The sequence below is a fragment of the Dasypus novemcinctus genome, chromosome 21, assembly GCF_030445035.2.
Source record: "Dasypus novemcinctus isolate mDasNov1 chromosome 21, mDasNov1.1.hap2, whole genome shotgun sequence".
Lineage (NCBI taxonomy): Eukaryota > Metazoa > Chordata > Mammalia > Cingulata > Dasypodidae > Dasypus > Dasypus novemcinctus.
Genome location: NC_080693.1, coordinates 59677964 through 59700556, shown reverse-complemented (window position 1 = coordinate 59700556; position 22593 = coordinate 59677964). Strand labels below are relative to the sequence as shown.

Below are 22593 nucleotides of genomic sequence, written 5' to 3'. Positions count from 1 at the left end.
GAGAAGTCAGGATCCGTGCCCAGCCGTGGCTCCAGGGGGCCCCTACCCTGTGCCCAGACAGCACAGGAGGCGAAGGGGAGAAGGGGTCTCCTGCCCACTGGCCTCCTGCTTCCCCGAGCCCGTCGCTCCCTGTGTCCCTGCCAGCTCACCCAGCGCACGTTGGTGCAAGCCACGACCTGCCCGCAAGGGCTCCCCTGACCCTTGGTGCCCAGCAGGAAGCCTGGGAGGCGCCTCGCACCCACCCGGCCCCAGGCCGCCCAGCACCTCACTTCTCCCTGCCCAGGGAGCGGGCGGGGCCTGCTAGCACTGGGGCCACGAGCAGGGCCCCAGGGGAGGGCGGGAGAGAGGGCGGGAAGGAGGACTGCTCTTAAGGCGTCAGGGGCGGCGGCGCCTCCCTCACTCCTCACCTGGGCTCCCAGCCCTCTGGGTTCCGGCTGCTCCTTCTTTGCCCCTGCGGACACCAGGTAGGCGCCCTGATTCTTTAGGGAGGAAAGCGGGAGACTCAGTGCCCTCACGACCCTGACCCATTTAACCCTTTGTCCTCAGCTTCTCCACATCTCTTTGGGGCTAGAAACACGGAAAGAAATGGGGGAGGAGGCTGTGGAGGAGAGAGAGTTGGTCTCGGGATCACAGACCCAACTCTGCTCAGACCATGGGATCACAGACCCAACTCTGCTCAGACCATGCGCTGAGGTCAGGGAGGGGAGGAGTCTGGGCCTCCCGCCTCCCGGAGCCCCCTCAGAGCCCAGGCCCCGCGCTTCCCCGGGCCAGGGGTCCCTGCCTGGCCCTGCCACCGGCACTGCACCTGCTGCCCCAGGAGCCACTCTCCTGAGACTGGCGCTGGGAGTGGAGGGGGTGGGCTATTGACGTGTTTTCCTGGGAAATTCAAGCTTCACCCTCTCCCCACCCCTTCCCCTTCACCAACCTGGGTTTGGTGGAGGGAGGAAGGAAGTCCAGAGAGGAGATGGGAGAGATTTGCCAAGGTACCAGGATCCCACTGCCTCCGAAGCCCTCGGGAACAGAGAGAGGTTTGAGTCAGGACCTGAAGGGGGGTGGGTAGGAAGGACCTGTAAACAGAGCAGAGCTGGCAGGAACCCTCCCTCCCCCTACGGGCACCGCATACAATCCTGGACCCCAGGACCCTCCCCTCCCACTTAGAGCAGGAAAGAAAGCGCTAGAGGAGTGTGCTGTGATGGGCGATGGGGGAGGGGGTGGCCTGGCATAAAGGGGCAAGGCTCAGCCCCTACCCTGGGAGATGAGTGGTGACTCTGGGAGTACCAAAAGTGAGAAGTATTCGAAAACGAGCCCAAGGGGTGGCTCCATCCTGGTCTATCCCCCTCGGTCCCAGAACCACAGAAGGGGCAGGGGCGGAAGGAGACTTAAATCTATGAAGTGGTGGCATAGGATGAGACCCTAGGACTAGAGCCAAGACCACCTGTGTGCACATCCCAGTTCTTCCATACGCTGACCGTGAGCATACCATGACCTTGACCCTGAAAGTGTCCAGCCCCACAATAATAGCACCCAACCCACGGAACTACTGAGGAAATGAAACGAGTGCGTACTATGCCTGCTGTTAATTATGTGTCCGTTATACAGGTGGGGAAACTGAGGCCCAGATCCTGGGTCCTGGGTCCTGGTCCTGGGGGAGACCCAGTCCCCAGTGCATGTGCTCTGTGAAGTCAGTAACCCCACCTCCTCTGCAGGACCGAGCCAGAAAACTCAGCAGGGTGCTGTCCCAACAAACCCGGTCCTTGGAGCAAGTAGCAGAAAAGCCGCAGCTCCGTGTCCTCAACTGCCCCCAGGAAGGAGTGGGGAGGCCCGGCTCCCTTCCACTGCCATTTATAGACTTGCTTCCCACGCAGGGATGTGCCACCCGCCCCCAGGAACTAGCCAAGGGGAAATCTGTCCAAGGGCCTGCAGAAGTCATGGGGGGCAGGGAAGGCTTGGAAAGAAAGGGAACCTGGCTCTGCTCATTAACTTGTGGTGCCACCTTTGGCAAATTACCCCCTCTGGGCTCGGTGTCCATCTGTGTTGAATTCGGGGTATCATCCAGAGTTTAGAGTCTAAAGTCCCATGGCCTGGATTTGAATCTAGTGATGTGGCCTATGCAGATATTTTAGCCTCTGAGTCTCAGTATTTTCACCTGTAGAATGGCTGTAGGGACGGGAAGCGATGTGGCTCAAGTGGTTGGGAGCCTGCTTCCCACATGGGAGGTTTCAGGTTCAGATCCCAGTGCCTCCTAAAAACAACCACCAAAAAAAAAAAAAAAAAATCAAGCAAACAGACAGGAGGCCAGCTCAAGGGAGCTGACGTGGCTCGGTGGTGGAGCATCGTCTTCCCACATGCAACGCCCCAGGTTTGGTCTCCAACCCCAATACTTCAAAACATTTTTAAAAATGGCTGTAGGGGTGCAGTACTACCTCGGATTGTGAGAAGATTAAATGATGAGTGCCTGGTACATGGTGAGCTATTATTGTTATTATCATGAGGGTATTATACTGTATGAGCCCTTTTTTCTAAGTAGTATGTAGAATTATCCAACTGCTTTCCCAAGCAGTGTCTCACTGGCTCCACGCCAGTCTATGGGAGAGCACAGGGCAGGAATTCTTTACCCATCTCAGATGAGGAAACCAAGGACCAGGGTCCGACTGTGAGGAACTATTTGAGCTGAGATTTGGAATCTAAATGTACAGATTCCAGAGTCAGTATTCATGTCACTTGCCCCAAGCTGTCTTGAAGGCTTTATCCAGCCCTGGGATCTAAAGCAGGAGATGGTGGAGGCATCTGGGAAAAAGGGAGAAGCAGAGTTGGGGAGCACTGGGGTCGGGCAGGCACCGAGGCTCAGAGCAGGCAGTGGGAGTGCAATCAACATTTCCCAGGGCCAGTTTTCTTGGCAGCCTCTTCCCAGCCCGGCCAAGAAGAAACCAGCATGTAGCATCAAGATTAGACAATGGGAAGAACTTTCTGAAGCAAGGGAAATGAGACAGTTGGGACATGCTTTCCCAGATGAGCCTCCGGGGAGTGAATATCCTCTGATGATGTCACTCCCCTGCCCAAAACTTTCCTGTGGCTCCCCATTGCCCTCAGGCTTGAGTCAGCACTCCCAAACCCAGCCAGCAAGGCTCTGCAGGGTCTGGCTAGGCCTGCTTCCTCTGTTCCATCTCGCCCTCCACCCACCCCAGGTGCTCTCTAGACCCTGGATGCTCAGTAATGCCTCATGATTGCTCGTCAGGCAGGCCTTCTCACACGCCATGCTCTGTACTGCCTCCCCACCCCTACCTGCTGTGCCCAGCTAGCTCCCATTTCTCCGTTACATATCACTTCCTCCAGAAAGTCCTCCCTGATTTCTTCACCAGAGCCTACAAACTCCCCTCCACTTCTCCTCCCTGGTGACAGAGTTTATAATTGCTCACCTATTTACTTGTCTGTTTCACCAACCAAGTCATGTGGAGTTGAAGTTCATGGACTCTGACATTGTACAGCCTGGGATCCAGAACTGTCATTTACTTACCTCTCCGTGTCTCAGTTCTCTTCTTGTAAAATAAATGTTGATAATAATAGTACAGTTACTATGAGGATAAAAAAAGGCATTGTGTGTAAACAGCAGTGCCTACATGCACAATAATCACTCAATAAACATTAACTTGTATTTATTCAATGCCTGGGACCTAGCAGGTATTCAATAAACATCTATCAAAGTTATTTTATTTAACAAGCATTTGCATAATGCTTATTATGTGCCAGGCCTGTTCTAAGCATTTTACAAATATTAACTCACTTTACAGTTTAGGAAACTGAGGCACAGAGAAGTTAATTCACTTGCCCAAACTTACATAGCTAGTAAGTGGTGGAGCCAAGATGCAAACTGAGGCAGTCTGGCTCCAGGATCTTTAAATGAATAGATACTTATGCCCTTTTTGGGGGGAAGGGAGGCAGGGACTTGGTCTTTACAAGTTACTCATTTCTTCTCCCTGGCCTCTTTCAGATGCTGAGAAGTCCTGGTTGGCAAGTGGTATGTCAGTGAGGCTGGTTGGAAGCCAGAGGTAAACCTCCAGGGTCCCTGCCCTCAGCGTGTGGCAGGTGATGTCCAGCCCCCTGCTGGCCGGAGGCCAGGCTGTCTGCTTGGCTCCCCATGAGGAACCCAGGAGGGCCCTGCACCCAGCACCTAGCCCCAGCCTGCCGCCCCAGTGTCCTTACTACACCACGGAAGGCTGGGGAGCCCAGGCCCTGATGGCCCCCATGCCCGGCAAGGGGCCCCCCAGCAGGCCCCAGCAGGCCCCACAGGCCAAGGCCAGCTGCTCTGCCGGTGAGCAAGCCTCAGGGGCTGTGGAGGACTTGGCCTCCTGCATCGACTTCTCACTGGAGAGCCTCAACCAGATGATCCTGGAGTTGGATCCCACCTTCCAGCTGCACCCACCAGGGATTGGCAGTTCCCAGGCTGAGCCTGCCCAAAGCACCACCTCGAGGAGAAAGAGGGAGGAGCCTGAAGCCTTGGGTAAGGACCTGGGACATAGTACCAAGAGAGGGGCTTGGGGACCAGACCTCATGTGGAAGAAGCACTTTTTCTGTGGAATCGGAGGAGCAGGGGACCCTGTCCTGTTAGGAAGTTCTGTGCAGCCCTAAGCAAGTTACTTAACCTCTCTGTCTTCCCTCACTATCCAATTCTAATCTCAGGAGTTTGGAAAGTGACAATACCTGTTTTATAGGATCTTTATGAGAACTTAAATAAACTCATGCATGTAAGTATTTTACACAACGCATGCATATAAGGAAGGGCTCGATTAATGTGGCGTCCCTGGACCTTTCTGTTTGTGGTGTCTCTCACTAGGTCCTATCTCACTAGGTCCTAACTTGGGCGTCCTATAATTTTTGTAGGATTTCTGTCCCAATTTCGAGGAGCATTTCTCTGGAGAGACCCAAGCTGGAAGTAATGGGGCTGGAAAGACACTGAATTCCACTTGTCTAGGGCAAGAACTCTGTTGTGTTCAAGCAACGTCTGCTGTTAAAGGTTACAGCCGGCTCTCCGGGCAGGAGGAGGGGACGGCTGTTAGGATTAGAGACAGGATTCATCAGAGCATCCACTTATTGAGTGTTCATTGTGACCGTGCCAAACACTTCATGGATAGCAGAACCTGCAGGGCTCCCACTCCATCCCCATCAGGGAAATGCTTTTTTTTTTTTTACAGATGAAATTTTAAAAACTGAGGTTGGTGGGGCTAAGTAATGAGCTAGACTAGCTGTTTATTTCAGTTCTTTGTGCCTCGAATGCCTTATTTATAAAATGGAGATAATAAGAGTTCACGGGCTGTTGCAGGAATGAAAAGAAATCATGTTTGTTGGCCGTTTATCTCTGGCACACTCTATGTCACTAGAAATGGTGGCTGTTTTATTAAGCAGGGTGAGTTTAGGACCAGTCCCAGGGTAGGTCCAGGCTCCGGGGCGTTGGCGAGCCCCGCGCTCAGGACCTCTGGCGTCCGGCTCCTGGCCTCCAGCCTCCCTTCCGCCTCCTCCCACTAAGCGCTGCTTGCCAGGACTGTTAAAGGAACTCTATCCCTCCAGGGTCCTTCCTGCTTATTAAGTCAGCCACGGGCACGTCACTGCAGGGAAGGCAAGGCGTCTTGGGTCTGATTATGGTTGGCAGGATCGAGCCCAGTGCTCTAATGGGTCTGCCCCGAGGCCGGGGTTTCACGTGCTCTGGGCAGGCTGGGGTGAGCCTCCGTGAGGCAGCGTCCACATGCCCGGGGTGCGGGTGGCGACAACCTCCCTCCAAGCGGCAGGGGTCCACGTGTTCAGATGCCCAGGCACAGCCTGCCATTGTAAGGACGTGTCCACCCAGTTCCAGGAGTGCAAAGGGGGGTGGCCGTAGTCAAAGTGTCCTGACAAAGCTGCTTAGCTCTGCCCCAGCCCCTTCCGATGGAATTAAAAAGAAAAATCCTCTTTTCTGACCTTTGCCTGGACATCTCCAATACCTGGGAGCTCACTACCTCCCGAGATAGCCCAGCGAGGTCAGCTCCCATTAGGAAATTCTCTACAATCTCTGAGAAAAACCAGCACGTGCGTGTCCCTGTGGTCTGCTGTCCCCTTCCTCATGGGTCTCGGCCTCCCAAGCCCTGTTCTGCAGACCACTCCTCCTGCTGACAAAGCCGGCCGAGGCCCAGGGCCCTGCCTCTAATTCAGGGTAATGTGGTGAGTTTCCAAACGGCTAAATATACTCGATGTGAAGGACCCCTCATTTTGCAATCTCATCCTTCCTACTTGAGGGGTATTAAAGGAAAGACATTCTGTAATTGTGGTGTCAGTAGATGTTTGTTGTTTCTCTTACATCCCAACTTGGCATAATTAAAAACTAAACATTGGCGGTCTTTTTTTGAGTCCTCCTCTAAATCTATAGAGAGAGAGAATTTTTTATTTTTTATTTTTTTGGTTTTTTGTTTTTTTGTTTTAACTAGTCCATGTAATCTCTGATCCCAGCATCTACCCTGTGGAGAAAATAGTGGTGACTTCATTTTACAGATGAGAAAACTGAGGCTCGGGGAGGGGAGTGGTGGCCCACCGTCAGGGCCCACCCTCTGAGCCAGGATTCCAGGCTCCCAAGTCCACGTTCTTTGTCTGCACCTCTTCCCTGGAGCTCATTCCTGCCTGCTGGGGCTTTCCAGAATAATCTGTTGGGAGATAGCCTGCAAGCTCCTCTTCTGAGCCCGGACCTCCCCAGTGCTTGCCAACCCTCGCCTGGGTTCCAGGCCCCTGCCCTTTGCCTGCCTGCCTGCCTTTAGGTCTACTCTAGGTGGCCCCCATGCCACAGGGACCGTGGCTCCTAGAAGCAAATGCCATAGCCCCTTCCTTATCCTCCCCGCCTCCACCTTTGGAACAGACCCCCCCAGTTCATTTTCCAGCATTTTCTGCCAAGCAAGGCTACTTGCCAACCCCAAGCGAAGGGTGTTTAATACCTGTCTCCCCACCCCCCACCTGCATGCCCTCCCTCCACCCTCCTGGCCCAGTGCTGGCGCCTGCATCCACCCACCATTGCTCAGACTTGCCCCACGGGCCTGCAAACAGCGTTGGCACCCAGGTGGGGGGTGGGGGCCTCCACCTCCTCCAGCCACATCCACCCCAGGATGGCGGCAGGAGGTGACTCACTGTTCCAGGACACCTCCTTCCCCTGCCCCACCCTGCTCCACTTGCTCGGCCCCCCAAGAGGGTGGGTCTGTGGATGACCCAGCGAGGAGGGGGCCCAGAGCAGCCAGACATCTTCTTGCTGGGCAACGGGAGCCTCCCTTCATCCACTCCCCAACTGTGTGACATTGGATAACTCACTTAACCTTCCTGAGTCCTGGTTTCTCATCTGTTATACGAGATTTAATCATATTTCCTACCCCAGTACAGCTTCAAGGAGTTAATACAGCTAACATGTTTGGAATGGTATCAGCACAAAGTGCTCAATAAATAGCAACCTTTATTCAAAATTGTTACATTTAAAATGGAAATGATAATGCAAACATCACTTATTAAGTCCCCTAGCACAACGCCTGTCACACAGTGAGGGGCACAATAAATGTTAACTCCATTCCCCTTTCTCTCTGAACCTCAGTTTCCTCCTCTGTAATAACTGTGCCTGCCCTGCATAAGGGCTATTGTGAGGTTCAGAAGGGATCATGGGTTTAAACTCCATAAAATCCTGTAAAAACAGAAGCTGTGCTTGCCAACCTTCCAGAAACAACCACCCCATTTCCGAGATCTTTTGTCTCCTAGAGCCCACAATACATTGTCCCAAATATCCTCCACTCTCATTGTCCTGAGCTGAGGGATCACGCCGCCTTAGCCAGAGAGAGTCCTCCAAAGAGCTACTACTTCTCCGAAAAGGCAAGCAGGCAGTGTGCTCCTTGAGGCCCACGTGGGTCTTTGTTCTCACAGTAGATGCAGCAAAGGGTGGGGAGGATTCGTTTGCAGATAAGGAAACTGAGGCTCAGAGAGGTAAGGAAAGAGTGGGCCACGCTCCAGGCTCCCCTCAGCATTGTATTTAATCCTCACCACAACTTTGGGGAGGGAGGGGTTTGTTTTGTTTTGTTTTCAAGTTAAACATTGCATCTTTAAAACACCACAACTAGGTCTAGCATCTTGCTTCCACGGCTGCGCGACTCTTAGATCTTACTCATCGGCCTGCTGAACTGTTCCTTTTTCAGAGACAGAGATTAACACCCCCAAATTTCTTATATCCTTGTTTTTAACTGTTGTGGTCTGTTGAATCCAAGCAGCTGAATTTGATACAAGTTCAGATCATTTCCTTCAAGACTTAATTCACCTTTCTGGGCTTGAGATAGCAAACAAGCAACACCTGCCCTCATCTGAACCCTGAGACTGTATTTTCGACCCAAGCATTTTCGGATCTCCACCAGAGACCCCCTCTCCTGAGTAACGGCGTTGGTGGGGAAGTGAGCACACACAGACCTCCTCTGGGAACGGAGCCCCATGGGGTCCCCTTGATGGGGTTCTGCACGTGACTACAGAGAGAGGGAAGGGGAGCCAGTTCCTTTCTATTTCCCACCGTCTGTCAACTCAGAGCCTCTTCTTATTCTTCCCAAGTAGACTGAGCTCTCCCTGAGGTGGTTGGTGTCCCTCGCAGGGCTCCCTTCTGAGTGATGGTGACATTTTCTGGAACGACGACAGTCTAGTTGCTTAGAATGGTCTTTGTTCTCACAGTAGATGAGGCAAAGGGTGGGGAGGATTGGTTTGCAGATAAGGAAACTGAGGCTAAAAGGTGAGGAAAGTTACCCAGTGCCTCCTGGCTGGAAAGTGACAAAGGCAGGACTCACACCCAGGTTTGTCTAACTGCAAAGCCAAGTCTATTCCTCTCCCGCCCAGAGCAGCAAGCCCAGGTCCACCCACCAGCCAGGAGCAGCAAGCCCAGGTCCACCCACCAGCCCGAGCAGGCTCAGGCAGAGGCCGTATCCGTAAGCAGGGTCGGAAGGCCCTACCCAGGCACGGGCTGGAACAGGTCAGGACTCCAGGGTCACACAGGGGGAGGGGAGGCAGACAGGAGCTGAGGGTGCAGGTCCTCACCAGCTGCCCCAGTTTCTGGCCTGGGAAGCCAGAGGCAGGACTCCCAGTCCCCCAGAAGGGAGCAGCCGGCCAACCGCCACCTCCCCAGTCCCTGAGCTGGCACAGCAGAGGCCAACGCCCTCCCCTGGAGAGGAACCACAGGGCCCCCCACTCCAGGCACGCCCTCTAGAGGAGGAACAAGGTCCAGGAAACCCAAGAGTCCCAGATGCCCTCACTGGGGAAGGTCCAGAGCACTGGAGTGAGAGTCAGCAGTTGGGGGGGGGGCCTTTGACAACCATTCATTGTGCGCAGTTAAGGGCAAGCCCTGCCCCTGAGAGCTCCCACTCTAAAGCAGCTTCCAAACTTCAGTGTGCACCCAGTCCCCCTGGGGCCTTGTAAAAGGCAAATTCTGATCCAGTAGGCCTGGCGGGGGAGGCTGAGGGTCTGCCTGTCTGACAGCTCCCAGCCGGGGGGGCAGTGAGGCTCTAAGCAGTGGTTCCCTGTCTTGGCTGCACATTGGAATCACCTTAAAAACAAACCAAACAGTGAGAGCTGGGTCCACCCCAGAGATTCTGACTTCATTGCTTTGGGGCCTGGGCAGGGGAACTTGTCAGAGCTCCACAGGCGACTCTAGCATGCCGTCATGGTCGAGAACCGCCACGTTCATCGGAGGCACAGGCATAAAAGCAGCTCTCACATACCCCGAGTAGTAGAGGCATCACAAGATGGCACTGCACTATTAAGCAGCCATTTCAGGGAGGATGCAGCTCCGTGGTTGAGCACCTGCTTCCCATATACAAGGTCCTGCGTTCAATCCCTGGTACCTCCTAAAAAAAAAAAAAAAGCCATGATTTCAACCTGGGGAGCTGGGCATAGACAGGGGGAAGATCTCCCAGTTATTACGTGCCTCCTATGTGCTAGGTGCAGTGCTTGGCCACCTATGGTTATCTCATTTCATCCTTGTTGGAACACCAAGCCCTAGAGGACAGTTGCCCCATTTTAAAGGTGTGGAAACTGAGGTTCTGGGTGGCAAAGTCCTTTGGCCAAGCTCTCTCAGGTAGCAAGTGGCAGAGCCAAGTCTCGAACCCAGGCCTGTTGATCCCAAGGCCTATGCTCCGTCCACTGCACCTCCTACCCAAGAGAAGATGTCACCAAAAGGGTGGCATTGGAAGTGGTCCCTGAAAGTGAAGCTGGGTGCTTAATCCTGATTCCAACAAGTTACTTCTCTGTGGACCTCAGTTTCCCTAAAGAGGGGGACCTGATGGTCTTGAGGATCCTTCCAGCAGTTCTTTGAGTCCAGGCTTCTGGGTGTCACCAATGCTCTTCTTCTCTCCCCAAAGATATAAAGTACATCGAGGTGACCTCTACCAGATCGAGGTGCCACGACGGCCCCCAGCGCTGCTCCAGCCCTTCTGTCACCCCACCCTTCGGCTCCCCCCGCAGCGGCGGCCTTCTGCTCTCCAGAGATGTCCCCAGAGAGACGCGAAGCAGCAGCGAAAGCCTCATCTTTTCTGGGAGCCAGGGCAGGGGCCACCAGCGGCCCCCTCCCAACTCTGGGGCTCCGTCCCCTCATCCCCCTCCTTCCCCCAGCATCGCCATCCCTTGCATGATGAGCAAGGCCTCGAGCCACCATGGCTTGGGCTCCCCACTGGTGGCTTCTCCAGGAGCAGGGTCGGGGGGCCTGGCCCCACAGCGGGGCAGCAGGGTCTCCGTGCTGTCAGCCAGCCCAGCGTCTGACATCAGCTACGTGTTCGGAAGGTAGGTCACTCCCACTACAGCTTCTGACATTTCACACATCCCCACAACACACACCCCCATCCACAAATACACGCGCAGATCCTAAAATCACCGAGGGACACCCTGGCCTAAGCAACATCAGGTATGCCCCAAAAATAAAGGAGTCACTGTTCTCTTTGTAAAAAAACATTTCAGCCATTTGGATCTCAAGCTTTCCTCGAACATTTAGAATATGATTCAATATACAAAAATCTTGAGTCACCTGCATTTGGGTAAAGAGCTGTTGCCTTCATGAGGCTCACCTACAGCCTTTCTCGCCCTGATACCACCCACCCCAAGGAAGGTGTTGTGTTGTAGTTGTTGTTTTGTTTTTCAACACAGAACACAGAATTTTGGGGCCGGAAAGCAGCCATTTAGGAACAGGAGTGACCGCCTCCTCTCCCTTGGCTGCTGGCAGCGCTCAGCTGTGGAGGGAGGAGGGCCTGCCTGGCCGCCTTTTACAGTCGTCCCAGCCCGTTGACTACGAGCCTCATGGCAGAACCATGAACACCCTCCCCCTAGTCTTGCCCCGAGAAGACCAGACCACAGGACCTCTGACCCCAAACCAACTTCACAGCCACTGTGCCAAGGCATTCCCTGGCGAGGAGACTGGGAATTCCATGGCCATGCCCGTTGGCGTGGACCCCCGGGGGCAGGGAGAAGTCTGGCTGGATGCAAAAGCTGGCCTCCTCCTCCTCCAGCTGGGGAATTCCTCCCGCCTCAGTCGCGAACAAGGTCCAGCCCAGGAGGTCCAGCCTGCCTGCAGGACCCGTGGCAGAGGGGTGGGGGGTGCCCAGGGAGGAGCTGGCCCGACACACAGTCAAACCTGCCTGGCTGGGAAGGCAGAAGGAATCTGGTCCAGCCTAAGCCCACATGGCTTGTAGGGGTCATTGACCCCTTTATCTGACCATTTTATTTATTTATTTATTTTTAGATTTATTTTTTATTTATTTCTCTCCCCTTCTCCCCCATCCCCCCCCATTGTCTGCTCTCTGTGTCTGTTTGCTGTGTGTTCTTCTGTGTCCGCTTGCATTATCCGGCGGCACCGGGAAACTGCGTCTCTTTTTTGTTGTAGTTGTGTCATCTTGCTGCGTCAGCTCTCTGTCTGTGTGGTGCCACTCCTGGCGTCGGCTGTGCTTTTTTCACGTGGGGCGGCTCTCCTTGTGGGGCACACTCCTTGCACACGGGGCATCCCCTACACGGGGGCGCCCCTGCGTGGCACGGCACTCCTTGCATGCCACAGCACTGCCCATGGGCCAGCTTGCCACATGGGTCAGGAGGCCCTGAGGATCGAACCCTGGACCTTCCATATGGTAGACAGACACTCTATCAATTGAGCCATGTCCACTTCCCCATTGGCCACTTTGAATGACCAGAATCCTATGGTTCAAGGACATTTCTATATCCTTCAGCATCCTTTGCGGAGCAGGTTGGGATTGCCCTTTGGTCTGGGTTGTGGGGAATGGAGATATGCAGTTCTCTATTTGACCAAAGCCTTGGGAACTAGCTCTCTAGATTCCAGAGCCTGGCTCTGGCCCCTGAGTGTCCAGCCCTAGCACTCTGACGCCCTGGTGCTCTCTCCCCCAGCAGCAGCCAGTCCCTCCTCCACTCCAGCATCTCCAGCCATCAGTCATCTTCTAGATCATTGGAAAGCCCAGCTGGCTCCTCCTCCAGCCTCCACAGCCTTGGCCCGGTATCCCTGAATGGGAGGCCCAGTGACTTCCATGTCCCCAGCAACCCCACCCCAAGCCTGGGCCAGCCCAGAGCAGCCCACTCCCCACCACTGGCCAAGCAGCATGCCAGCAGCTGCCCCCCATCCATCACCAACTCCATGGTGGACATACCCATCGTGCTGATCAACGGCTACCCAGCACCAGGGTCTCCCCCACCTCAGCGGACCCCAGGACCCCAGGGCTTCATCCAGCCTGGAGCCACTTCACCCAGCAACCCCTGTCCAGCCACTGGGAGCCACTGCCAGACCCTGCCAGATAACTCCCTCAGCACGTCCCTGGAAGGTATGTTGAAGCCAATACGGTAAGCATTGTGAGGTTAATGGGGGGGGGGTTACAACACATTTACTGAAATGCCTACTGTGTGCCAAGCACCATGCCAGCTAATGGGAATACACAGATGGATGCAGTCTAGAGACAAAAACCAGTCATCGCTATGAAATTAGATAAAACACAGCAGTAAAGAGATATTCCAAGTCTTTTGGGGCCACAGAGGAAGGACTGGTTCTTTCAGTCTGGAGAACTGGAAAGGCTCCTCAGAGGAAGTGACATTTGAGCTGGATCTGGAAAGTGGAACAGCAGTTTGTTGCCTGAAAAGAAGAAGGACGTTCCCAGCCAGGGGAACAGTGAGTCCAGTCACGAAGGTGTGGAAACACACGGCATATTAGGAAATGACTAGAATGTTGGGTGTAGGGTGTAATTTGGGGCCAGATTGTGAAAGGCCTTGAATGCCAAGCTAAAGAGTGGATCTTACCCTTTAGGCAATGGGGGGCAGGGGGCCTCAGAGTCCCAAACCAGAGTGGTGGGGACAGAGGTACGTGTTCAACGGATTACTCTGGCAGCTGCAAGGCAGATGGATTGCAGGAGGCCCTGGGCAGGGAGAGCTGTTGTTATTTGGCTCTGTTTGGCTTTGCATACTGAAACGGTCCAGATGTGCCGTAGCAGGGGCCCAAACCAGAGAAGGCAGCAGGGGGAGCAGAGAAGAGAAGACAGAGCCGGGAGAGCCCCGGGATGCAGAAGCTGTGGGCTTGGTGACTAACCAAAGACGAGTCAGTCCTAACTCTGACGTCCGTGGATGACAAGGTGGGGGGGACAGGGTAAAAGAGACAATGCATTCCAGTTCAGACAGCTGGAAACCACAAAACAGCAAACACCCTCCTTCTTGGAGTCTGTGACAGCAGGCATCCAAAAAGAACAAAACTAACCAGAACCCAACCCGGTAAACACAGAGGCTAAGCCTTAGCTCCCGCTGGGTGCATGTCTCCCAGGAGCAGTGCCCATGCCAGGCCCAGCAGACACTGTCCCTGCTCCCCCCTCACTTGGCATCTCCAGCCCGGGCCTTCCCATGCCCCCTTGGCTGTGACACACACAGGCCACAGCAGTGATGAGGCCCCACCACGGTGTCTCCCCGCATGCTACAAAATGCTTTCTCTAGCCTACCCACTGCTCTCTCCCACCCAGGAAGCAATGCCAATGTGAGCAAGAGAAAACAGCAGGACATGCAGGCCTTTGAATCTGCTCTGATCGTTTTCTTAGGACAAATAATTTGCAGATTTTAGTTCTTTTTAATATAATAATGAATTACTCTCAACTAGCCACAAGACACCTTTTCAAGATGCCAAAACTGAAAACCACTGCTCTCTGCCTTAGGGACCCAGGAAAGTGGACATTTTGGCATCTCAAAGAGCACTTTTATTTAGCCCGGTGAATTTCCCACCCTGCTTTGGTGGTGCCCCCAGAGAGCACTAGTTATACCGGGAGGTTTTATCAGCATCTGCAAAATATTCTCCATACAAAATACATTTTAATCTCATAGGATGTTGGGGTGTTAAAGACCCTCAGAGGTTGCCTGGGCCCTCTGGGTTCAGGAACTGAAGCCATCAGCTCAGATCAGAGTCAAGTTAAGGGTCCAGCCCCCTGATCTCTGAGCCCAGGCCCTGTCCCTGCCCAGATCTACTGTTTTCCTTTTCTCCACCTTTTCTTTAATTTTCTTTCCCAAACAAATATACCTGTAAGGATTATTAAGGGGAGGTGGGTGCAAAATCAAACAAATGATGTATCTGAGACTCCCTTCAGTACCCGCTGGTCAACGTTAAATTGGAGAAACTGTTTCTTGCTACACTGAGGTTTTAGCTATTTGCTTCTGGTTCATTGTCAAGAACACAAGAGGACACCTAAGTCTTAGGTGCAACAAGCCCTGGAATCCTTCTCTTGAATTTAGCTCTGGTTGGCAGTTTGGAGACAAACAGTCAAGGTGGAGAGGGTGGGTTGAACGGGATCACTGGGCAGAGGAGTGGGGAGGATCTCCAGCCTCCTCTGGGGGTCCTCTCTCAATTCCCCTCTGTCCAGTCTACAGGGACCCCCTTCTCTGTCTGCCTCCAGGTACCTCCAGGGACATGCAGCCCACCATGAAGTTTGTGATGGATACATCTAAGTACTGGTTTAAACCAAACATCACCCGAGAGCAAGGTAAAAGGAAGCACTGGGTTTCAGGGGACGAGTGGCCCAGGAATCCGGTCTGGGTTCTGCACTCAGCATCAGGCAGACAGGCCTGGCCACAACAGAGGAGAGAAGGGAAATGGAAGGGACATAGGCGAATGGTCCTGCTGGCCTCATGACCTGAGGAAATAGGAACCACAGCAAGAATGACTAAGATTAGGCAGGAGAAAGGACTTCTTGGAAATGAAAGGTGATTCCTCAAGATCTGTTCTATGAAGACCCCATGGGTCTGGGGGAGAGAGGGTGGCAAGGTAGGGTGTAGCTTTCTCTGACCCAAGGATTGTTCCAGCAATCGAGCTGCTGAGGAAAGAGGAGCCGGGGACCTTTGTCGTGAGGGAGAGTTCTTCATACCGAGGCTCCTTTGGCCTTGCCTTGAAGGTGCAGGAGGCCCCCACATCTTTCCAGAACCAATCAGGTACGCACCTCTCTCTGTGCTCACTCAAGGCCCCCCTGAGGCCTTGGGGAGCAGTGGGCTCCAGTCCTAGCTCTGACGCTAGCTAACCTATGGGGGGACCCTGGGCCAGTCTCAAAATGACTCCTACGAGGGGAATCCACCTCAGTGTTCTCCCAGCTGTCCTCTAGCACGGAGGTGCTGTGAGAAACTCCTTTTACTCTGCCTTCTCCACGGTCCCCCAAATCTGCTCTGGCCACGGGGACACTCTCATTGCAAGAGATGCCAGGCGGGGTGGGGGAAATGTGTGGAGATCCCAACTCCTGTCTTGCGTGCTCTCTTCTGGGTATCCACCTCTGTCCAGACTGGATTCATCATGCCAGAACCTAATGTAGCAATAACGCATGTGTGAGACAGCTATCACGTGTGCACGGAAGCATATCATGTGTATGTGTGCATGATGGCTTATCACATGCTTTCCCATGATCTCACATGTCATTTGATAACTCAGCACACATTTCTGGGACATCCACCATGTACCAGACACTATAAGGCACCAGGGGTACAGAGAAGAGTGAGACACAGATGCCGTCTTGTTAGGGGGATAGATAACAGAGATCAGTAAGGTTCCTGAGTAAAAGTCCCTCACCTGAACCCCAGGGATGATGCCTCCCCATTAACAGATGGGCTAACTGAGCTCCAAGCTGTTAGTAAGGATAGAGCTAGGATAAACAAACAAACAACAATCTCATGCTCTTTTTGCCCTCTGTCTCTCTCTCTTGGTATGGGAAAGTGACCTCTAGTGGGGTAGGTTATCAAGGAAGCCTTGTCAGAGGCAATGAGCCCAGAGAAAAGAGGAAGAAGCGGTAGGCCGATGGAGGGCAGAAGGGCCCTGTTGACCCACCCAGGGGCCAGCTTGGCCCCAGCAGTAATGAGCTGGTGGAGAATGATAGTGCCTGGGATGGCGTGGGTGGAGGGGACAGAAACCAGGCTGAACAGCTGGCGTTTGCTCTAAATGTTAATCAGGAGCCATCTCTAAAAGCTCCTGCATCAAAGAGAACGGTTTCCTGAAGGAAGAATTGTTGGACCCAAAATTGCACAAAGACAGTTGGCAGCTCCTCTGTGGGAGGCCTTGAAGACAGGCTTCCTGCCTGTGGTCCCCCAGCGGCAGGGGGACGGGCAGGACAACCTCTGGATGATAGACCCAGAGGAGGGGAGTCGGCGTGGGGCCAACACCGGCTTCTGCAGCTCCCACCTGCATCTACCCTCCCTTCTCTCCCCGCCAGGCGAGGACAGCAGTGACCTTATCCGACACTTCCTCATCGAGTCTTCCACCAAAGGGGTGCATCTCAAAGGAGCTGACGAGGAGCCCCACTTTGGTGAGCCTCCAGGCCCCTGGGCAGGCTCAGGTGGGAGGGTGGGCGGTAGGGGAACGCGACTCACGCAGGGATGCCTGTTTCCTTGCAGGGAGCCTCTCTGCCTTTGTGTGCCAGCACTCCATCATGGCCCTGGCCCTGCCCTGCAGACTCCGCATCCCGCAGAAAGGTCTGGGGCATGGGGAGACCACCAGGTCACTGGCCTTGTTTATCCTCACTAGAAAGGCTCTTGGCTATCACGTCTCACCTTGTTCATGGATTACTCTAGAATTGCAGTTACAAGTGCGTGCTCTAGAGTTGAGCCACATCTCCACTTACTAGCTGTGAGAATTTGAGAACGTTGACTTCTCGGAGCCTCAGTTGCCTCATCTATGAAATGAGGCCAATGATAACAGTACCCATTTACAGGACCGGTGGGGCGATTCAGTGAGATAGTGCAGATAAGGTTCTTAGCACCACGTTTGACGTTAGCCCTCTTTGAGCAGATGAGAGGAGCATAAATAAGCCCGCTTGGAGAAGTTTGTTTTTCTCCAGGTCCAACATTTATTGAGCAGTCCTCATTCATTCATTCATGCCTCATGCCACCCCATGAAGTAGATACCACTGTCATCCCCATTTCACAGATAAGAAAATGAGGGTTCCAGGCACTTGGTACCTTGCCTAAAGGCACGTAAAGCCAGAGCCCGAACCTAGATTAGGAAGCCCCTTCCTGTGCCCACGACCCAGCTGCTCCCCAGCGAAGTAGGACATCTCAGCAGTTCAGGGAGGGGAGGCAAGGGCAGGGGGAGCCCCTGGGGCAATAGTGGGGGGACCTCCCTACTTTCTGCAAAGAAAGGCCAGGGTTTGAGGTGGTCAGAAAGAAGTAAGGAGGTTGGGGCCTGTGAGGGAGCTGGGGGGCTGAGGAGGAGGGGGAGGGATCAAGGCTCGCTGTGGAGTTTGGGGAGCCCAAAGTGGCCCTGTTTGCCTAATTCTGCTAATCACACCTGGTTTCCCAAACAAGTCACTTCCTGGAGTAGAGGCGGAGGTCCCTGGAGTAGAGGGAGATGTTCAAAGGGATTAAAGAGACCTCTCCCACCAAAAAGGGGTCCATTCACTCCCCCCTACCTTTACCTTGGCTCTATTCCTTTACCTTGGCTCAGAATTGGGAGGTGGAGATGGGGCCTCAGACCCCTCGACAGAAGGCCTGGCCTCCTGCCTGAAGAAATCTGCGGGTGAGTGTTACGGGGAAGGGCCCTGCTTGGCTGTACTCCCTGCCCCCCAGGGCACCTCCCAGCCCTGCACACAGGCCCACACATGCTTCCCATCACAGCTTTATTTCTGCCTCTTTAATAATGAGCCACATTCCTTCCCCTCCCTGTGAAAATGAGATGCTACAGGCAATGGGCCAGCAGGGAAATGGGGTAAAAGAGGGGAGGGGTTTTGGCAAAGCTGACCCCTATGTGGCACACACTCTGACATGCTGGGGTCTCTCTGAGCCTGAGCCACCTGCCCTGAAGGTGGTCTCTGGGTCAAGGAGCCTCTGTGGGGTGTCAGATCAGCGTCCTAGGGGCTTCCCCATGGGCAAGGTCTCTCCTTCCAGTGCCCAAAGGCCGGCTCCTACCCTTGCCCCTGAACGCAGTGACCCCTCCCCATCTCCTGTCTTCTCTCCCTGCTCTCACTAATGAACCAGCACCCCAGAGGGTAGGGGAAGAAGGAGGGTTGGCTTGAAGCCCCCTATACACAGGGTAATATCTCTCCTCCACAGAGACCCCCTCCTGCCCCAGAAAGCTAGGGGCCAGGGCAGTACAAAACAACAGATGGTCCCAAAGCCCTCTGGGGTTGGCCTCCGATTGGGGGTTGGCCTCAGGTTGTGGTCACCCACACGCTCCCTGCCTGGCAGCTCAGGAGGAGCCCCATGGGATTCCTGAAGAAGGGAGGCACTCCCTCCCTGGCTCTGGGGGTCCTGACAGGGCCTCCCGGGTGCTATCTGCATCTCACAGGCTGCCACGCCCTATACCTGAGCTCCATGAGCGTGGAGTCCCTGACTGGAGCCATGGCTGTGCAGAAGGCCATCTCAGCCACCTTTGAGAAGGACATCCTTCCCACACCCACTGTGGTCCACTTCAAAGTCACTGAGCAGGGCATCACTCTGACGGATGTCCAGAGGAAGTAAGGACCTTCCCTTGTCCTGGGGCTGAAGGATGGGGCAGGGTGGAGCTGGAGGGGATGCAGAGATGAAAGGAGAACTGAGGGTCCTGACCCAACTGGATCAGTGTTGTGCTGGTGCCTCCAGACAAGTTCCCTGCCTTCTTTGGGCCTCATGCCAATGACCCCCCATCAAATTCCCCCTTTGTTATGACTGATGAAGAGGGACTGCAACCCTTAGATTCAATGGGCACTGCTTAGGTCTGCACCCACTGATGAAACACCTTCCATGGGCCAGATTCCAGCTGATTCTGGAATAAGGTCACTTCTTTCCTGGGCTCAGAGATCCACAGTGAGCCAGAGATTGGTCCTGGGCTGGGCACTTTACAGGGGGGAGCAAGAGATGACCAAGCTGTACTTCCCATCCTCAGAAAAGTCAAATGGCACGGTAGCTGAGGGGTAGAAAACTCCAAAGAGGGCATACGGAGCAGGTACACTCCATGGGAGGAGAGAAGCACAGACATGTGCCCCAAGGCTCAGCAACAGGAAAGTTCACAGGTTATTATAAGGGGGCTAAGAGGCTTCTTGAAGATGGGCATCTGAGCTTCCAGGCAGCTGGAGATGAAGGGATCAGAGCAAGAACCTGGACAGGCACTCACCAGATCCCCTTCCTTCCTACCTCCTCCCAGGGTGTTTTTCCGGCGCCATTACCCCCTCAACACCCTCCGCTTCTGTGGCATGGACCCCGAGCAACGGAAGTAAGTTCTAGACTGGTCACCCTGGGTCTAGCCCTCCTTGCCAGTTGGCCCACCAAGGTTTCCTGCAGAAGGAAAGCTGGCTTAGGGATGGGGGTCACAGAGAGAACATGTGAACCCCAAGGAGTCAGGGCAACAGAATGAGGGCAAGGTGGAGCATGGCGGGGATGGGGGCACAGCTGGCCATTCTCCCTGCTGCTCAGCCAGCATCCTGTGGAATGAAGCAAAGCCTAATTTCTCATGACTGCCTGTGTTCCTTTCCCACAGGTGGCAGAAGTACTGCAAACCCTCCTGGTAAGACCTTCCCCAGGCAAGATTCTGTCCACTCAGTTGATCACGAGAATAAGTGCCCAAGTGGAAGGGCTCTGGACCAACATGGGGGGTGGTAAGAGGAAGGAGGGTGCCCCATTCTGATCTAAAGAAGGCCATGTTCTTGATGAAGGAGACACAGACCCTGGTTCTCAGAGTTCCCAGTGTGATGGGAGAGATTTTGGCCCTGCCCTGAAGGAGCCTCTAGTCTGATAGGGGAGACATCAGACTTATGTGGGGAACTGAGGCTCTAACCTCCAGAAGCTTCAATCCATAGGGATGCCCCAGTCATATGGTCAAGACACATCCTTGTCCTCAGGGACCTTCTATTCCATTGGGGATACACAAGTCCTGTTCTTCAAGTAGTCCCCATTCACAAGGGGGAAACCCAGGTCTGACACTCAGGGATGTTCCAATCTGACATTAAGAGAGCCCCCATTCGAAGGAGGTGCTGGAGCCAGTCAGCTAGGGGAAGCAAGGAGTAATGCTGTGTAGACTGAGTCCTCCAGAGCCTGCTCTCTTCCTGGGCCTGCCCCTCAGGTTGCCTTGTCTCACCAGGATCTTCGGATTTGTGGCCAAGAGCCAGACCGAGCCACAGGAGAATGTGTGCCACCTCTTCACAGAATACGACATGGTCCAGCCAGCATCTCAAGTCATCAGCCTGGTAGGTGCTCTACTGCGTGATGCAGAAAGGATGTAGGAGAAGGAGACGGCCTATGTACCTGTCCATACATCCCAAGAGACTTGCGAGGAGCCCACTTCCAACCCCTGAACAAGGGGCTGGAGTTCCCACTTACGAACTCATCTACTGGACTTGAGGAGAACAGTACCAAAAGGAAACCCTTCGACCCACTTTGACCTTCTGTTTCTTCAATTCTTAAAAGAGGCCAAGAGGCAAGATCATTGTTCTTCTCAGACTGGGTTGTGCATCTTTCATTGTGAACCACACCCACATCGGAGAACTTCTGGATGAAAATAACCTCCAAGGACCCTCAGACTTCATCAGCCTGAACATTTCATCCAGTAACACAACAGTCTGAGTTAGAGACCAAGCCCCAACTGTGACCCGTTTCATGACTAACAGCAGGTGCTGGGTCAGGACCTATGGAGCCCCTAATCCAGGGGTTGGACTGGGAGGGATTGGTATGCAAGGGTTGAGGTCAAAAGGAGGAATGGACTGATTCTAGTTCCCTCTATATCTGTTCCTTTCCCCACTTCCCTAATGCCTTCTTGGGCCCCTCTTCCCAGGACAAAGCCAGATCTGGCCAGCCAGGATTCTGTGGGCCCACATGGCTGTGATTGGTGAGGCAGCTCAGCCGGGTGACCTTCCCCATGTCAGAAACAGCCCAGCTAGCCTTGCATTCTTGATGTCCAGATTTCTTCCCCTCTTGAAATGAGTAACAGCCACATCTTTTCTTTAGATTTCTTGTTAAGCAAGTGTCCGCAACTGACATCACAGCTGCCCTGGTGTTACTCGTAAACCTACATCTTGGAGGTGGGACCAGGGAGACCCCTGTTCTCTAGAGCAGATAAAAGGGACAGCTCTCTCTGGGGGTTCCATCTCAGCTCCGTTCTTGCTGAGACACCCCGCTACGCTATGTGGCGGCAACTGGCCTCGCAACCACGGGGCGGCAGCAGAGAGTCAAGAATCCAAACAGCCACCCCAAGAGGATTAGAGAAGCTGGGAGGTCCTTCCTACCCCCCTGTCCAGTCCACAGAAGCTGGAGACTTTTGTCCAGCAGACCTGGGGCTTTAAGGAAACCACATTACGGGTAGAAGGGGAGGCTTACGGAAGAAGACCTTGTTTGTTCTACAAGGAACAAGTGCTTGGCCTCTCCCCGCTGCAGACCCTGCCAGAGCATCATTATGGGAGGCTGAGGTTGGGCCTGACAGGTTGTGATTTCAACCCAGGAACCCAAACCAGAATGAAGCAGCCCTGGGCCAATGGGATGGGTTGAGACCAGCCCACCCAGTGCCACCCAGTCAGGCATCACCCCCTCCCCTAGGAATCCACAGAATACTAGGCATGGCTCTCAGTCCTACTGCCCAGCCCCAACCTGGGGCAGGCAGAGAGCCCCCATGTAACCACAGGAACTTATGTAGCTCCAATTGTGAATAATAAAATGGCTGTCTTTGCACAGCAGTTGGTTCTGAGGCATCAGGGCTATGCCTTTGGAGATGGAGGCCTGCACAGGAGAAGGGGACCTGATTGGTAGGTGGTGGCTGCATCTAAGCCCTGGGCATACTCCCTCCCCCACCCTGAGCCCCAACAATACAGGCTCAATTGGCTCCCACTTCATAAATCGTTGCTTAAACTATTCCAAGTTCCCCACATGCCCAGCACACCTGTTTTTCTTTCTTCGTGGCCCCTTTCCTGCTACCCAGCAGGAAAACAGAAAGTTTCCCCGCCACCCTAGAGCCCAAGGTGAGTTGCACAGCAACTTTGAGGGGGTCACTAAGAAAGCTCAGGAAAACCCAAAGCCCCACTTAACTGCCTTGGGCAAGGAAAGGCAGGAGAAATGGGCAGCTCAAGGTGAGTCAGGAAGAGTCCTTGACCCCACATGGCCCCAAGCTATCAGTTCAGCCCTAGACAA

General features: G+C 54.0%; 1 protein-coding gene across 2 annotated transcripts; it reads left to right on the top strand.

The window, feature by feature from the left end:
- Window positions 1–357: 357 nt before the first annotated feature.
- TNS4 (tensin 4) lies at window positions 358–22331 on the top strand. Of its 2 annotated transcripts, none has more exons than XM_004450102.4 (13): window positions 358–464; window positions 3989–4498; window positions 10380–10797; window positions 12406–12830; window positions 14928–15014; window positions 15334–15459; window positions 16722–16814; window positions 16903–16980; window positions 17951–18022; window positions 18791–18959; window positions 19625–19693; window positions 19958–19984; window positions 20558–22331. In XM_004450102.4, exons 2-13 carry the CDS (start codon window positions 4087–4089, stop codon window positions 20697–20699), a joined length of 2118 nt encoding a protein of 705 aa, XP_004450159.3. In that variant the 5' UTR covers window positions 358–464; window positions 3989–4086; the 3' UTR covers window positions 20700–22331. The 2 variants fall into 2 exon arrangements, with proteins under 2 accessions (XP_004450159.3, XP_012377010.1); XM_012521556.4 differs by having other exon boundaries at window positions 12403–12830.
- Window positions 22332–22593: the final 262 nt, after the last annotated feature.

Bases quoted from the DNA above. Each gene is read 5' to 3' on its own strand.
- TNS4 (XM_012521556.4), top strand. From the start codon at position 4,087: ATGTCCAGCCCCCTGCTGGCCGGAGGCCAGGCTGTCTGCTTGGCTCCC. The intron at 12,831-14,927 runs GTATGTTGAAGC...GTCTGCCTCCAG, and splicing joins CCTCAGCACGTCCCTGGAAG to GTACCTCCAGGGACATGCAG. The intron at 18,023-18,790 runs GTGAGTGTTACG...TGCATCTCACAG, and splicing joins CTGCCTGAAGAAATCTGCGG to GCTGCCACGCCCTATACCTG.